This window comes from Rhizophagus irregularis, chromosome 4, assembly GCF_026210795.1.
Source record: "Rhizophagus irregularis chromosome 4, complete sequence".
In the NCBI taxonomy this organism is placed as follows: Eukaryota; Fungi; Glomeromycota; class Glomeromycetes; order Glomerales; family Glomeraceae; genus Rhizophagus; species Rhizophagus irregularis.
The window spans coordinates 5,795,287-5,813,808 of record NC_089432.1 but is presented as its reverse complement, the minus strand read 5'-3'; the positions used below and the strand labels follow the sequence as shown (position 1 = coordinate 5,813,808).

The window sequence follows — 18,522 nt, the reverse complement described above, 5'->3', positions numbered from 1 at the left end:
CAATAATATTACTTTAATGTGACTTTTTGGCGGCATTACCTAACGTGTTGTGGAATATACAATCACATAACTGTATAACTTCACATAATTATATATCCATCAAATAATATTTTATGAGCAGTGAGGCAGGATTGTAAACTGGTAAGTTTATACCTAAATTATCAAATAAGTTATTGGCAAATTTCAAGACATTGGTGAGTAATCAAAAAAGAAATTTATTGAATAATCAACTTTCTCCACCCTCTTGAAAATATAATGAAAGTGTGCATTTAAAGAGGATGTGCATTTAGAGAGAGAAATTTTATGTTTTCTATAAGAGGGTGGTGTATTTAGGAAATAAATATATAATATGTATACTTAAAGAGAGTGCATTTAGAGAAAGTTGACTGTATTAAATACATATATATTATTGAATGGAATATAGTTATATCAGTTACAGAACTAAAGTTGCCTACTGAAATTAATTTTAATATTTTGAAGTATATGAAATTGTAGAAATTGTATAAAATACTGTAAGAATGTCAAAAACTCAAAATTATATTAAAATTATATACAAGTATTTGTAGAAATGCTAAAATTAATTTTTACAATTTCTACATTTTTACAAGTTTTCAAATATAATTTTAATATGATCTCAATACTTAACTAAAGTAATTATATAAATGATTGTAATTATAATATAGTGCATATAGTTTAAAGTCAGGTAATTTTAAAGGGAAGCTTGAAATGAATAGAAAAAACTTTTTATATTAAATAAAAAAATTTTAAACTTACTTATTTAATAGAATATTACTTTGTAATTATAATAATAGAAAGTTTTTTCCAATTGGATAATTTGATCAAAAGATCTATTATTTTTAAAATTGTTTTATTTTATATAAAATCAAAGAATTTTGCCATTGTAAATTAGGCTGAAATTAAGCTATGATAATAATTTCAGCCAGATTTTTCAATATAATTATATTATATAATTTTTCAAATCTTTTTTAAACCACAACTTAACACAGGTCAAATGATGTCAAATTGGCTACCAATAAGTCATCAATTGAATGTTTGACTGATAATCGATTGATTCAACTGGATGGCTGATTGAGTCAATTTCTGCCAAAATCTGTCACAAGTTGGATAGATGATTGATAGCTTATTAGTATCCAATTTGACAATATGATTGATAGCCAATTGATTAACGATTAATAACAGGTTGGCAACCCACTGACATTATTTTTTAAGGCTAATTGATAACCTATTGATAATTGATTAAAATATCTGATTGATGGCTGATTGGTACCAATTTTTTACAATGGCTCGATGGCTCAGTACTATTAATTACAATTTACTAAAAATAGTAATTTTATATTACACTTAATTACCAATAATCAGCCTATATATTATTGTATTAATTTATAATAATAATATAATAATAATATAATCAAAAATCTAAATTATACAGTCAATACGGTATTTACAGAATACATATATATAAAAACTGTGCATTTAGCATTAAAGCCCAAGTTGGGACTAGATAAAAGGTGCATTTATAGAGGATGTGCATTTATAGAGAATGCATTTATAAAGAGTTGACTGTACTATGTATAGGAGGATTATTGTTAAGATTGTTAGGCAAAACTAAGTAATTTAAACAATTGTTAAAATTGAAACTAATTGAAACATTTTATTAAAAAATTAAAAATTTGCAAAACTGCGAAACTGATGAAACTGGTAAAACTGTGAAAGGTTTAAATATATTTTTACATAGTAATTAATAAAGTTTACCATTTATTATAATAAATTATATGATTTAAATATATATTATATTAAATTATTTAAACTATTATACTAGAATATATATTAAATTGCAATTATAAAATTTAATATATATTATATTAATTATTTAAATCATTATATATATTAAAATATATAATAAGTTTAATTAATAACTAGTTTTATAATTTTACTTTTTATATATTATTACTAGTATAGTCAGACCTCTATATAGTTATCTAATTGGTTAGAGGCTTTTACTATGATGTAATTATATAAAGGTTTTTTATATAATAATTATATAAATTGATTTTTTCTAAAAGTATGAGTATATGGAGAAATTTTATATGATGTGACTATATGAAATGTTACTATATGGAGGTTCGACTGTATTTATTAATAATTGTTAATTAATATATAATAATTATTTTATAAAAAATTTATTTAAATATATACAATAATGTATTATTAATAATTATTTATTTTAAATTTTATTAATTAGAAAGTTTATATATAGTTTAAATATTTAGCCATTGTCAAAACCTTTTGTCATAGTTTAAACTATTACTAATTAAAGTTTAGACTTTTGTCAAAAGTTAAAATGAGTTTAGCCAAGCAACCTTGAATATTATGGTCTACGATATACGGTAATCTGATCTAATCTGATCTAATCTGACCTATTTAAGTATATTATTTTACTAATTATTTATTGATTATATAATATATTATACTAGCCATTAACCCGTTATTTTGCAACAATATACATACATATAAAAAAGTATGACTAAAATTGCCTGCCTAAACCTCTCCAAAATTCTATGATTAGTTTCTCCAAAATTTTACTATAGTTTTATTATAGTTTCGGCAAAGTTTTGGTAGTTTCAGCATTTATAATAAGTTTTATCAGGTTTCGCTTTTCTCTAGAGTTTTGCCAATTTTTAATAAGACTTTTATATAGTTTTGGTAAAGTTTTGCCATTTTGGTATTTTACCAATTTGTCAAAACCCTCTAGTTTCTCCAGCAACCTTAAACATGATCTGTATGTAACAGGTAATGCAGGCAACACAATATAAAAATATTTGTACAGATTAGTTTTCTATTACTTCACAATAAAAAGGAGAAAAAAATTAATTCTGGTCAGAATTATATGATTAGTGTATGTAAAAAATTTTTTTTTTTGAAATATTTGTAAAACTAAAATCCCTATTTTTATGAAAAGCAAAATATTTTTTTTTGGAAGTTAGTGTAATATCATATGATAAAATGCCAATAGAAACAATATTACACAATTAAAATTTATTTATACAGGGTAGTCTAAATGTTATGGTTATACATAAAAACAATTATTATATAGTATAGATTATATTAATTTTGAAATTTAAAGCCATAAAAATACTTGAACAAATTATACTAAATGTTTTTTATAGTATAATTTATGAAAAATATATTAAAAAAATTTTATGGTAAAAAAATTATATTGTTAATTATCAAAGTTAACCTTAAACTGAAATTTTCAATAATTAGTAAATATTTGCTAATATTTGCTAATTATCTTCTAATTTGACTTTAAAGTTTCAGAAAAATCACAGATTTACAGGTAAAACTTCAAATTTTCAAAATATATTATTTAAATATTCAAGAATTAATGGCTAAAATAATCATATAGAATTTTAAATAATTAAAAAATTATCATTAAGCAAATGTTTATAAATATTATTAAAATACACATTGTCACTGATACTTGCCATATATCAGTAGACACTTAGTTTAATATTATGCTTAATTTAGATTTTAACATTTCTTTATTTCTTTTATAACTTTAAATTTAACTTTCAAATTTCGATAATCAGTTTTCCTTACATTATTAAATAAACTTTACATCAATTAATTAAACTGGAATAATTTTCCATACTTCGTTTCTCTGGATTTATCATTTAATATTAATTAAATTTTAGGCATATCATGAGCATATTCAAAATAACTTTTAATAATTAATAATATTTTTATTAATAATGAGTTAAAAGCTAAAAATTCTGATAAAAGTTAAAATCCAGCCTTTTTATATATTTTAATGTTTCACTAAACTATTGTAATACTAAACTTTTGTGATATTATAAATTATTCTACAATATTCTACAATATTTTATAATGTTCTATAATATTTGCATTATTATAAATTATGTGTTAAGTCACATGCTAATCATATGTTAACAAACTAAACTATAAAACTATCTAAAATATAACAATATTAATTCCTATATTAAATAAATAAATATTTTTAACTAACATCAATTTCTGCGTAATTTATCCCATATTTTTGGTTACAACATATAGATAAAATTTGGCAAAACTTTATGAATTGTTTAAAGATTTTTTTTTAATAAAATTTAATATGCAGTAAATTTAAATGAATATTAATAAACTGTTTATAAAATTATTATTATATAGGATTTTTAATTGAAATAATTATAGCAAAGTAATAAAATTGAATGAATAATTGATAAATAATCAACAAAATTGTGATAAAGTAAAGATTTCTGCTATGCTATTCATTTGGAACTTTATTATTTACATTACTTTTTAAAATAAATTTAGCTAAATTCTAATCACAAATTTAATTATATAATTTATCAGATTTTAAAATGCACTTATTTACCATTTAACAATCCTATAAAAATGAATCATATCTCTTTGAAATCTTCTTATCATAATGCATCAAATAGTAGTAAATTCATATCCCTATCATTAATATATAAATTATTCAATAATTACATATTGTTAACCAATCATATATCAATGTTAGATTTACTACCATTTAATGCATCATGATAAGAGAATTCCAAAGAGCTATAATTTATCTTTATAGGTAGTGAGTAAATTTATTTTAAAAAATCCAATAAATTTATAAACTAAATTTAAGATTAGAATTTAGCTGAATTTATTTAATAATTTATAGTTAGAAAGTAATGTAAATGATGGCTCAAAATTAAGAAAATTTAGAGATGACAATATTTTTGCTATAGTACTAATAATTAAAAATTTTTTTTCTTTTAACAATTCCAGGTTCCAGCCCTTAACCCTTAAAAATAAATTTGTTTAGAAATACAATAGTTGCAGAAATTATATTAGCATTTATTGATTTTTTTTTATTTTAAACATTTTTAGCTAATATTAGTATCTTTTACTGATTCCGAGACGGGATCACGAATTAACTTTTCATTCCATTAATTCAGCCAATTCACGTTCTTCCTCTTCAGTTAACAATGAAGAGTTGACTTCTTTTTTAATTGGAATTGATTTTTGTAAGGACTTTTTATTTTCTGTTTTAGTACGAATATCTTCTTCTTAAAAATTAAATATTAAAATAGATTTTAATATATGATTAAAAAATATATCTTCAGTTACCAAAGGATAATACCTGCAATGGACCATTTTCTTATAGTACAATCCAAAGAACCTGTATATAATGTAATTCCTCTGACAGCCATGCAGGCAACTTCATCAAAATGACCTTCAAATTTATTGATCATATCTCCATTCTAATAAAAGAATTGATTAATATATGTATATATATTAAAATGTAGGAAACTTTCATACAAACCCCGATCTCAAAAATTCTAATATTCTCGTCACGTGATCCAGTGATAACATATGGCCCGATAACCACAAGACATTTAACGAAATCTGGATGTGCTAAAGTTGTATCTGGTTCACCAGTCTAAATAATAAATTACCCTTTAACATTTATTAGATGATAAAATAGGAAACGATATTTATAAAGCATATTACTTCTAAATCCCATCTTTTTACTGTTTTATCAGCAGATGCTAAGGTACCATTATAATTATAATATTAGCTTAAATAAAAATTCTATTGTAACATAAAAAGCCTGAATACTTACCCGTCCACATTTCTTCATTAAATATTTTCAACGCATATACACTTGTTAAATGTCCTTTAAATACATGTGAACATTCACCTGTATTTGCATTCCATTTTCTAATATACCCATCTGATGAAGCAGAAAATAAAAAAGTTTCTGTTTCATCGAGAGCAAGATCTTCTATACCACGAGAATGTCCTTTGAATTTTTGTAATTGTTCGCCGGTTACAAGATTCCATGAATAAATAAAATTATCTGAGGAACCCGAATAAAGAATTGATGCAAAATGAGAAATTGCTAATGATTTTACAAAATCAGTATGCGCAACAAAAGTATGAATGGACTCTTTAGTCTATAATTGATCATAAAACTAAATTAGTTAATCAATCCGTCATCTGATTCTTCATTTAAATTTTGGTATTTATTATAGGATATCTCAAAAAAATGTTTTCTTAAATTATTTATATAAATATAAATATTAAAATGTAATTACTAAAATGTAATTACCAAAATGTAACTATCCGAGATAACAGATTGGAATTCTAAATAATGTTCTTATAAAAATCAATTTATTCACCTTTGTATTCCATTTGATGAGAGTCTTATCCCATGATCCTGTTATAAGATATTCATCATTATCTTTATACCATAAACCAAGACAAGTAACGGGTCCAGTATGTCCCTTAAAAACTTTAGTAGTTTTTCCAGTCTAATAAAAAGTGGATTAGCATTGTTGTCAGCAGTTTTATATAATATGTTTCTTATCATACCAATAAGTTTATCCTTTTCGCAATGAAACCTGATTCTCCAATATAAGCATACTCTGATTCTTCAGCTTTTTCGGACAGTACCAAGCATAAGACTTTAGAAGTACACTCTATTGGATCACCAGCTTTATTTTCTCTTTTTGCGGTTCGACGCTCTTGGGTTACCAGATCACTATCAGACTGAAAAAAATGATCAGCACTATTGCCTATTTGTGGTCCAACTGGTGTTTTATCAGTCATTATAATATTAGATATTTATTTTTCCGGAATACTGTTCCAGAGGTTTAAAATATGAATCTTTGATCCATTACGTGCATTAATCATGACCCGGGATTTTCCATAGTGTGATACTACTTGCACTTACTACCCCCTGTTTCCATAATACGCTCAGGGTCATTTTTTGGTATTCAAACAATATAAACAATTTGCATGCACTTACAGTGGATAACTCAACCACTCATGGTTCAATCACCCTAATTACTTTAAGTTTTAAATCCCATTTTTAAATGGCTATATAACTTGAAGAAATATTAATTTAAATGCTTATATATTTTAATAAATTAGAACAAGAGCTATAAAAATATAGCAAAAGTTATATACATTGTATCTTAGTAAAAAATTTATATGTATATATTATATAAATATTCACATTATATTTTGGACTTAATACTTTTTAACATTTAAAATTTTTACTAAAAAATGCAGTAAATTAACCAATTAATATAATTATAAATTAAAAGTTATGCATTTTGTAAAACAAAGTTTGATGGCTGGTATTTAAAAAGAAAAAAGTCGTAATTTGGGATTCCATCTTGATTTACTTCCTCTAAAATCTCAAAAAAATGTAATAAATATATTCAAATAATTCAAATAATAAAAAATATTAATGTAAAAGATAATAGGAAAAGTTTGTAAAAAAATATAAAAATATATAAAAAAAAAATCTATATTTGTCAATAAATTGTGATAATTAAAAATTTTTAAATTTAAAAAATAAAATTTTATAAAATTGAAATTTATTATTTGAATAAATTTAGATTAATAAATAGATTGAATATCTAAATAATTTGAATATTTGATAATTACTAAATATTAATAGTAAATAAATCAATTAGTAAATGGAATTTTTTTTGATGATCATTATAACAATTTTTTTGTGAAAAAAATAATTTTATTTTTATAATTTTATATATAAAAAATGTTTTTTAATAATATAAATATGAACTATTTGGCTTTCCAGCAGGCTATTAATATAAAAAAGAATGGAAAGATTCTTGTTTATATATTGCTACATATAGCAGAATCCCGTTTACTTATAAGATAGGTTACTGGAAATCTAAGGTAAAATTTATTTTTAAAGATCTTACTATATATAGATAAATTATACCTAAAAAAGAACATATAGGCTGATTTGTCTACCTTTAATTAGAATATTAATTTTATTACATTTTTATTATACAAAATACTATATAATATACAGTAGGACAATCTTGGGGGTTTTGGGACAGCGGCTATCACATAGGTCTAACCATAATTTAGTGTACCCCCAGACCACCTAGCCTTGTTTTCTGATATGATAACACTATACCTGTTTTTTTATCCCTGAGGCCACCTAACTTGATTCCATCCCGATATATATTACTGATACTTTAAAAGAACTCTCCAAAGCTTGTTGTAGATAAGATTAACATCGTATATTACCTAGGCATTATTACGCATGAATCCATTCCAGGATATCATAATTTTATGCTATATCAGATTGCCTTTATAAGTGCCAAAGGTATGAAGGACACGAAGTGTCTGTAATACCAATGCGTGATCATTGCAATCATTGTGGCGGCTATACTATTTTTATGATCTTTCTAAAAGGATTAAATTCGATGATTTAAGCCATTAAATGCTCAACCAAAAATGTATAGCAGGAAGGCAACTAGACATATTGTAAAGCACCCTGCTATGCGAAAAAATCTGGGACAGTGTTTTGCCTCTAACCAAAAATCTGCCCAGTCTAACCAAAAATGTATAGCATAAGCAACTATATACGTTTTAAAGCTTTTTCTCCTATACGAAAAAATCTGGGACAGCTAAGTCTCAAATCCAAAATCCAACCCTGCTAACCAAAAAATGTATAGCAGGAAGGTAACTAGATATATTGTAAAGCTTTCCCTGAAATACGAAAAAATCTGGGACAACAGGTCTAACCAAAAGTCTAACCAAAAATCCGTCCGAGGTCTAACCAAAAAATATACAGCAGGAAAACAACTAGACATATTGTAAAGCTTGTCCTGCAATACGAAAAATTCTGGGACAATGAAGTCTAACCAAAATTTAACCCTAATCATAAATTGCTCTGATTCTTTGTCGAAGTTCTCCATTTTCATACCGATTTCGATAATAACTCCCAATATGAGATTGACGTCGACTATAGATGAACCTGTAGGTTTACCACATACAGCACAAGGAAAGCGTGATTTTGTCTTCCAATAAATGCGACAACCTTCTGGCTCACACAGGCGACGACCACGCGCTTTCTGCGTTATGTAAATATTCACAAGTATATTCTCCAATCATTTTTATTAAGTATAAATAAGTTAAATTAAAAAAAACTTTACATGATATAAAAAATGATGTCTACCCAAGCTATACCAGCTAAGCCAACATTCCGTGAAATTGAATCAGCTCTAATTGCTGTAATTAAAGCAGGCATCCTTTACAAGAAACCAAAGGATGGTAAATTCATGTTATGCTTACAACAAAGGATAATCAAATTGCGCCTGAGAAGAACCAGAAAATTTTGTTTCGAAACAGCACAATCTATTCTACCTAATGAGACAAAGTATCAGCAAATCTTGGAAAATTATAAGACCTGGTATAGCAGAGAGCCAAAACTTTTGTCTGCTATTAATAAGCTATACAGGTTATACTATGAATTGACGAAAGACTAACTTCCGCATACAAGCAGATGATGAGGTAGAAGACTATCTTAATTCATAAGTACCCATTGTGGTGGAAGTTCTGTATCATCTGGTATAACCAAAAGTTCTTCCCTCACAAAGGATCTCTCTGATTCTTTACCATCATCATCAATAAGCCAGTACAAAACTGGTTGATTTTTCTAAGTTAAAGGCATACGTATTATGATAAATCTTGCATGACCAATTCATATCTCCTGCTCGACGTCTTCCACCTTTCAGATCATTTGGTTCAAGTAAGTACCTTACACTTATATCAGGTGGTAGTTTCTCCTCTTCATACCCAACAGGTCCATCACGAGGATAAGAAGATCTGAAAGACACTCGTGATTTTTTTATAGCTACAGCAGGAGATATACCAAGTTGTTGGGTCACTGAGTTATTTATACTTTCTACAGCAATAGGTAAGTTTTTTACCCGTACTGAGATCTCGTTTTACCTAAAGTTAGTAAATCAGATGCATCTTGAGAGGGAAATAGTTTTTCAACCCAGGTACGGTTATATCGCTCCACAATGCCAACAGTACGCTTAGACTTGGCCTTCTGAATCTTTACACCATGGGAAGTCATCTACTTTTCACACTCACCTTTAAACTCGAACCCCTATCTGTAATCAATAATTTTCAAGCAAGTTGAGCGGACATGTTCGTATCATCATATACCTTTTCAAAAGCCTCGAGCAATAGTATGAGAAGTTAGGATTCCCTGTCGATCTTTAACACTGGTTGAACCTATAGGGACACTTTCTTTATACCTCGATGCTATATCAACTATATTGAGACAGAAAAGATAAGTCACATGTCCAACCTCGTCATATGGCATATACAAAATGTCAGCTTCGATGAACTTCATTAACAGACTTGTATAGAACTAAAACTTACACAAAGGATAAATCGGGGACGAGGTTTGTGGACTTGATGTACTGCCTGTCTTTCCAAGCCAATCCTGCACTTCATCTAAGGTGAAATCATATCCAGCATTTTGTGATGTCTCATACAATTTTTTGGCAGTCCTCTGATATCCAGATGGTTGATAAAATATTCTGCATAAAGTCGAAGTCACCTCTACATTTCGTGCTTCATCAGAATCTATTTTAATAATAGGAATTGATGGGTATTGAATCGGCATATCTTGATCTGCTAAATAGCAACTTTGCTTTACGTAAAGAGCTGATATTAGAGGAAACAAATAATATTTCCAATAAGGAGAAAATCCGTAAACTCACAAAGGAGATAGAGGCATGTGAACGATATATCTTCTATCTTGAAAAAAATCTTGTTTCACGTGAGGATGAGATCGATCAGTTAAAAGCAGAGTGTCAGTCCACTTTAGTTGAACTTGGAAAGTATCGAGATCACTTAGAGTTAAAGGAAGAAGCACTTGTTGCCCAGGATGAACATATTATTCAGCTTGAAGACACAGTAGATAAACTCAAAAAATGCATTCAAGAATTATTTTTATGTAAAGGAAAGATAGAAATGGATGAAGATAATGAATTATTCAATCCTATTCTAAGAATACTAGACCGCCGACGGGCAGTTGCAGATTGTGTGTCTGAAATTTGACTATTTTTTGATCGGAATAGGATTCTAATTCCACAAGACATAGATGATGTCTTTAATGCTACCACTCAAAGTCTTGATGAAATTATTCGTCAAGCTGCTCTAATGCAAGAAATTGGTGTAGACCAACTAAATCAAATAGAAGGATTGCAGACATTACTTGGAGAATCTTTAGATCGTACAAATGCTCTTAATCAAAGACTTAATAAGAGTACGTGATGATTTTACATATGAGACAAATGCTCGTAGACACTGGAAAACTGTTGCACAACAGAATCAAGCACGTATTGCAGGAATACAAATAGCCAATCTAGGTATACGTTTTCTGAATAGACGTAAAGATGCGACAACCGGCAAACCAAGCCCGAGAATCAGCTGGTAAACCAACAGAATCAGATAGCTGAGCATAGAAGGAATGCACACAGGCTGATGTTACGTTATAATGCTGATACAGAACGTTGGAGAAGAAGGCATGCAGGTTGTATACGTCAGGCACAAAACTGGCAAAGACAATATAGGATTTCACAGACCCAAGTACAAGCACAGGCCCAAAATATTTTAAATTTACAACAACAAATATTAGCGTTACAAAACAATCCTCCAAACATGGCTACAATACAAAATGTCATGCATACTATATCACCAGGTCTTGCACAGTTACCATTTTATGATGGACAAGAGCTGCCAGACTCTTATTATCAAAAGCTTAGAGCTGTCAATGAGATGGCTCGTCCACTAGCTTTTGCTGGTTTTAATGCTGCTATGAGGTGTAGTGTTATGAAAAATAAAATGTCTGGTAGATTTATTCCTGTTCCAGCAAATAATCCATATAATGCCAATGCTGCTATTAATACAGAACCAGAGTTTCTAAACTGGCTGCAAGGAAAATATAGAGATGTGATGGTTGGAACAAATCAAGGTGCTATAATAGCACTCATGAATGAATCATTTTCTCCTATAGATACACCAGATACATATGCAAAAAGGATTCGATCATTAGCATAAGGACAAGTATATGCTGAAATTTTACCTTATCTATATAATCATTTGCCTGATGTTTTAGAAATGAGAGTTAGAATTGCTGCTCCTGCTGATCTTGATGCTTTCTTTAATGAGTTACGTAATAAATGGTATGAAAGTGGAGGGCGAAAAAAATCCAACCACTATAGTAGAACAACCACAGAATAGAACTGCATTAGAAAAGCTTGCAGATATAGCAGTACGTCTTGGCCATACTGGTGACATAACAAATCCTGTAGCAATACATACTTTCATTGAGAGTGATCTTACCAGAAAGTTAGGTGGACAAACACAACATCTAAGAAAAGATCACTTTGGAACTGGCCAGGTTAAAAAGGTGACAAAGACAACCAAATCTTCTTCTAAACGTCATTGCTCAAACTGTGGTAGAACAGGTCATTCCAAAAACAAGTGTTCACGGAGTAGACGTACTAAGAAAGTTAACAATACTCACATAGTTGACTATGAAGAATCTGAAAGTGATGAGGAAACTGATGAAGAAACTGAGGAAGAGTTAACTGAAGAAGAAGAGGAGGAGGATGAACCTCAGAATTGCTTTAGTGTAAAAAAAAAACTCGTCGACGTGGAGTTTCAGTAAAAACCAAAGGGAAAAAAATCCCGTACTTCCAAATCTAAAAGAGAACCTATTCTCAAGAAAACTGATGAAGTCTTTCATGCAGCACTGAAGTCATAATAATTGCTTCACTAGCAGCACAATGTCCTAAAGAAATCCTCTTACAGATTAATGCTTAGACCAATCAAGCATATGAGAATCTGAAAGACCCGCTTTTAAACCATTTTGTTAGTGACTATCCAGTTAGTGAAAGAAAGAAACTCTGGGATGTTCTTTCAGCAAATATGCAAGACATTTTATCTCCTTCTAGCTCATGCTGTAAATACAGCAACTCCACTATTACCAACTCCTCCTGCAGATGTACCATCTGAAGTAGAACAGAAAGAAGACAAAACACTGAACCATCAATACGTGCCTATCAGCAGAAAACCTATACTGGCCAGTTACCCAGTTAAATCAACTTTCTCCAGTTAGATGATCCCAATGATGTAGTGACCATTTCCTGTAAAATCAAAAATGTATGCATACCCTATGCTATGATCGATACAGGGTCCTGACTCTTCAGTAATCTCTGAGAATGTAGCTAAGCATCTAGGTCTCAAAATAGATCGAAAGAATATACATGCACTTAATGGTGTAGCTGGATCAACCAAAACTCTTGGCACTATCAATGAAATTCCCATAACTATCGGTGAAGGTACAAATACAGTCACTATATCAGACGAATTCTCCTGTTATACCTACCGAGAAGGATCGAAATGGTAAGGACAAATCATTGCTAATACTTGGTACATAGTGGCAGTATCGTGCAGGTTGGGAACCTGTAGTAAAGGGTGAGTTCAAAGCAAATGTAAATGGACAGGTTGTCTCAATTCCTCTCTCTGTACATAAGGCACAACGTAATGTTTTTGCAGTAGATAGCCAGCCACCTATAAAAAAAAAACTAGCTGATCGTACCTATCAGCATTGTGGGAAGGAATTCCCATATCCTTCTAATCTTAGACAACATTTTTTACGAAAAAATCCATGTGCAGTAAAAAAGTCCCATGCAAAGCCCATGCAAAGCCCATGTGCAGTTAAAATTTCCCATGCAAAGTCCATGCAAAGTCTATGCACAGTAAAAAAATCCCATGCGTAGTCCACACAAAATTTGAGTAAAGCAACAGTACCCATTCGTCTATTTCTTGATGAATAATGGGAACTACGACATGGAAGCAAGTTTTTTTTCTATTTCTCGTACTTGCTTCTTCATGGTATCAATTTCATGTCGTATCTGATGATTTGTCTTGATCAATTTCTCATGTTCTTTAGTAAGGTTCTGCATGAATCGGCCAAAAGTAACCTTATTATATTCAAGCAAGTGCTTCTGAAGTATGGAAACCTCTTCACTAATCATGTCTTGTATCATTCTGTTTCTTGGCATATATGTCTGTTTAACAGTTAGTCTCTGACGTGCTAATTTTTTCTGGTATCTTTCTACTTCATGTTTCAAAAATAACTCTACCATGGAATTTACTCCACTGGCATCAGGCAGATAGTGACTTCACGCTTCCTTGTTGTGAGACGAATCCATGCCTCATGTATTACAGAAGCTGGTAATATAACTAGTAGCTCAGTGTATACCTGGTTGAAAGACATTAGTTCTTATTACGAAAAAAAAATTTGGAATTCCAAAGAATTCTGAAGAATTCCATAGAATATCTTATCATATGACACCTCCCAGAAATCTGTTAGATGTCATGTGCTAATGATTGTCTTTCTCTTAGTATTGAATAATAAAATGCCTCTACTAAGTCATAAAAGGCATTTGGAATGTTTGGTACAGGGCATTTCATAAATGCATCAATACTAGTCTTAGAACTTATGACCATTTTAGCTAATGCCTTTATACTTTTTTTTGCATCCTCTACATCTTTAAAGAGACCTCTCCGAATTGTAACATGCACTAGGTCATCGATATATTCTTTACTATGTATATTATAGATTGGATCGTCTTCCATTTTAACTACTGAGAAAAAATATAATTTATTATTAATATATGCCTAAATATCACTAAACTATTCTATATCATTCTAATATTTCTCTGGTAATCTGGTCCCTATAGCTATTTTTTCTGCTGCCTCATGACTTATACCACGCTCAAGAAGTTTCTTATATACTTGAATACGCCAGTGTCCGAATGGTAAGGAGGATATACCATCTGACCAAATCCAGCGTTTTGTATCGATTGGAGATAATGCCTTCTTCTCCAAGTTCGATTAGTGATATTACATGATTTTTTGTACGCATTCCCACATTCTTAGCATAGAAGACACCATTTTCAAACAGACAGTCCCGATATACTTGAGTCATAGGATCGAAGATTTCATCTTTTTCTACTGTATCATCTAATAAAGTTCCACCTAAAGATGGGAAATATGTGTCCTTAGCCATATCACTCATACCCTTCTTGCTTACTCCTTTATGTTTGGACTTTGTAGACTTGTCTGCCAAGACATAGTGGTAGGATTTTGCACGGATGTGGTAGGATTCAGTAATTACATTTCCAGGAGTCTCATCCTTGAAAAGCCCGATAGTCTTGGTATCATTAAGGTCAAAGAGATCTGGACGCTCTGCCATATCCTTGTAAATATCTTCTGTCTCGACATGGTAGATAAAGGAGTCAGTATCCATATATCCAAGTTGTGTCTTATCTCCATACTTCTCCTTGACAAAACCATACCAGAAGCGGTACATTAAGAGTTTACTGAGACCAAGGACAGATGCACTGACAATGATAGGTTTATTGAGAATAACACTAGCCTTACCCATATGTGCTCCTACAAGTGTGTTGCCAAGTTGACGAGCATACTTGAAGGAGGGCTTGCGAACTTTCTTAAGGAATTTCTTTTCATCATTTTCATTGATCATTCTCATAAGCTTGACATCCTGATACTTACGTACATTCTCCATAGTCTTGCCATAGACTGAGTTATTCATGAGTTTAAAGAAGTCTTTCTCAAATGAATTCTTGGATTGTTGACGTAAATTTGTATTTTTTGCAATATAAGGAGCTAACCAGTTATCCTGATCAAATGATAGGACTTGTGTAATCTCATCTACAACCATGCCTAACTTAATGTAATACTGGAGCTCTTGGTAATGTATGACATAATCTTCATGTTTACCAAGATGTGGAACTAACTTCTCTGTTTCAGGGAATCGCCCTCCATCTAAGTTATCAACAAGTTTGGTTATATATGGACTTAACCTATCCTTTTTTACAGCTATACTATCAACTGCAGGAGGTAAATCTTGTAGATAATCATGAGTCTTAAGAGGGAAGTGCGCTTTGATATTTAGGAAGTAACCACGGGTAGCATCTGGTTTTGTATTAAGAATTACATTAAGTATCTGCTTCTGCTTATCTGGATTCTGTTTGAAATATTCTGGAGATGCTTCCCATCTGTAATTACCAATAGGTAAATACTGGCTCATAGCCCATCCATACAGATTGTTTGCATCTACATAGGAAATCCAGGTAGTAGGTTTAGAGGGATTAAAGGAGTCACCTATCTTAGGGTTATTGGCTTTTAAGAAACGGTGTCCTGCCATAGCTATTCCTCCACATTTAGCCTTTTCAGTAAAATCATGCATGGTCATGTCAGTGAATAGCTCTATTTTAACTCCAGTCATCTTAAGCATGCCATCCCAAGAAAGTGCAGGAGCAGAGACATAATGACTTAGGTCAAGTCCATAATGATGCATCGCTGTTTGTCTAAATTTTGTCCAGACATCTGCTAGGAGAAGAACATCAGTCTTAAGGTAAAGGTCATGATACTCGCCCAAGTTTTTGCAGCCAAATTCCTTCCAAACTTTTTGTGCATGTTTATAATTATTCTGAGTGATCTTTCCTCCAAGAGTACTATGAAAGTCATGAATAGATGGGAGTTCTGTCTCCTTAAAACGATCATGTGAATCAATATATTCATAAGGATAAACCCCCTTACGTGTGATTAAGTCAATATGTTCAGACGAGAAGTTGTTGAAGTGTTGCTTTGTAAGGGGTTTATCTGTCCCTAAATTCTTTGCAAGGTTTGCAAGACTGGAAGCCATGAACTGCATGCTATCAATGTACTTGAATTGCCCTACTTTCATGGATTTGTAACGTTCAAATGTCTCTGCAATAACTTTGATTTGATGTGCTCCAATTGATCGTCCAACAGATTCACAAACTAAATGGGAGTCATAGCCACGGAAGTTATAAATACTACAGGAATTGGAGTCTTCCATGCTTCGATTTGAAGCTTAAGATTGCATGCATTATGAGCAGCCCCACGAAACTTACCTGTGATGTGGCAGTGATCCCAAACTTTTTTGTCTTGCACGTCCTGATTGAAATTCCCATTACATATCCAACAACTAACTGCTTCAGTGAATTCCTTTTTAGCTTCCTCTGTTACAATACGTTCTACTTTTACTTCTAAAACATCATTAATCCTTCTTAATTCTTTATCAAGTCTGCTGACAAACTCTTCTGTTGCATTTGGTCCTCGGTATAAGAATGGCCCCCATGTCTCATCAGTTTCAATCCAGTGGACCATATAGCAGAAGCTGTTAGCCTTTTGCTCCATAATCTTATGCATATTTCCACCATAGTTTTCATTACACTTTCTGTTATCAGCCTCAAAGTCCTGCAATAATTACACATGGGGCATACATTGTTCGGTTAAAATTCTTAAACTCCTCAAAATCATTCTTACCTTTAACTGGTAACTCAACTCTTTGTGGTGACTCACCTAATCCAAAACACCATTCCTGATGATTAGTTAAAGATTTAGACGATGGAAAGCTTTGGAAGCACCGATTGCAAAGATGCTTCTTTCCCTTGTGGGATGTATCTTTGTATATTAAAGCATCAGGATTCTTAATCCAAAGGAAGTGATTCTTCTGACCATACTTTCCTTCATCTGATTTTGTAATATCTGTAAGGGCCATGAGGTGAATGATATGTTGACGGTTGTAATTCTTACTTGCAATAACAGGTTTTGGAATACCAGTTTTCTCCTCCCATTCCCATACATTAATGGAGATCTCAGGATTGAGGTCCTCAATCTTGCTAAATATGCGTGGACAAACAGGAGTGGGCATGGGAATTGCATTGAGATTGACTTGTTCCAAGTATGGCTTAAATTTTTCTGCCCGAAAGATTCGCTCAAGTTTTTGTGTATGTCTATCTTTATATGCAAAGCAAGCACCTAAAGCCCCTTGCAAACATTTTTCAGAAGGCAAGCCTGTGTCCGGATCTATGAGATCTTTGTTATCCGGATTGATAGTGCACTTCTTATTTGCAAGTGCCTTAGGTGTAAGAATGTATGAGCCTCCTTCTGCTCGGCGGTAAGTATACGTCTCAATAGTTAATATATCTATACTAACAATTTTCCAACCAGACCCTCCTTTCATAAATTTGACAATTTTATCCGTGATATCTATTGCTGATTTCGTTAAATGATCATCTATATCATTCTTTAAAAGAAGTACACGCATGACTCCTCTATGATAAACTTGCTTATAAGTTCCACTATTATCTGTATATGTAGCCAATATAGTGATAGCTGATTTGATTTGCCCTTTTTTTCAAGTTCACTCTCAAGAATTTCTGTTATTTTCTGACGGGTATCAGCTATTACACTTGGAAAATATGGTATATCTCTAACATTTGGTTTAAGATCAGCTTGCCATACTGTCTTATGTTTTAGAGATTTATGTGAACGTGCAGGATCATGAACTCTTTTTACAAATTGAATATCACACCATCTTCCTCTATAATCTCCTTGCATATAAGCAAACCATTCATTATCTGTTTGTAACTCTTCTTTTTCGTGGAGTATATTGATTGTAATCACCAGGTCCTGCTAACCATTTTGCTAGTTCATCAATTGATAAATTAGGAGTTTTCTCTGCATGAGCTGGGATAACTTCAGGTGTGGGATCCTGGAGTTGCT

The 18,522-nt window shown here is 30.8% G+C and overlaps 2 protein-coding genes across 2 annotated transcripts; both read right to left on the bottom strand.

Moving 5' to 3' along the window:
• Nucleotides 1-4,663: 4,663 nt before the first annotated feature.
• OCT59_024545 (uncharacterized protein) lies at nt 4,664-6,722 on the bottom strand. The gene is made up of 7 exons (XM_025322679.2): nt 6,415-6,722; nt 6,222-6,353; nt 5,663-5,996; nt 5,551-5,588; nt 5,363-5,479; nt 5,180-5,300; nt 4,664-5,105 (listed from the first exon to the last, which is right to left on the bottom strand). The coding sequence occupies exons 1-7, from the start codon at nt 6,649-6,651 to the stop codon at nt 4,978-4,980; spliced, it is 1,107 nt and encodes a 368-aa protein (XP_025165717.1). The 5' UTR covers nt 6,652-6,722; the 3' UTR covers nt 4,664-4,977.
• A 7,546-nt stretch (nt 6,723-14,268) lies between these two features.
• OCT59_024544 (uncharacterized protein) lies at nt 14,269-14,538 on the bottom strand (the record flags this gene model as incomplete). Its single annotated transcript, XM_066135500.1, has 1 exon — nt 14,269-14,538. The coding sequence occupies one exon, from the start codon at nt 14,536-14,538 to the stop codon at nt 14,269-14,271; it is 270 nt and encodes an 89-aa protein (XP_065991512.1).
• Between the last annotated feature and the right edge of the window lie 3,984 nt (nt 14,539-18,522).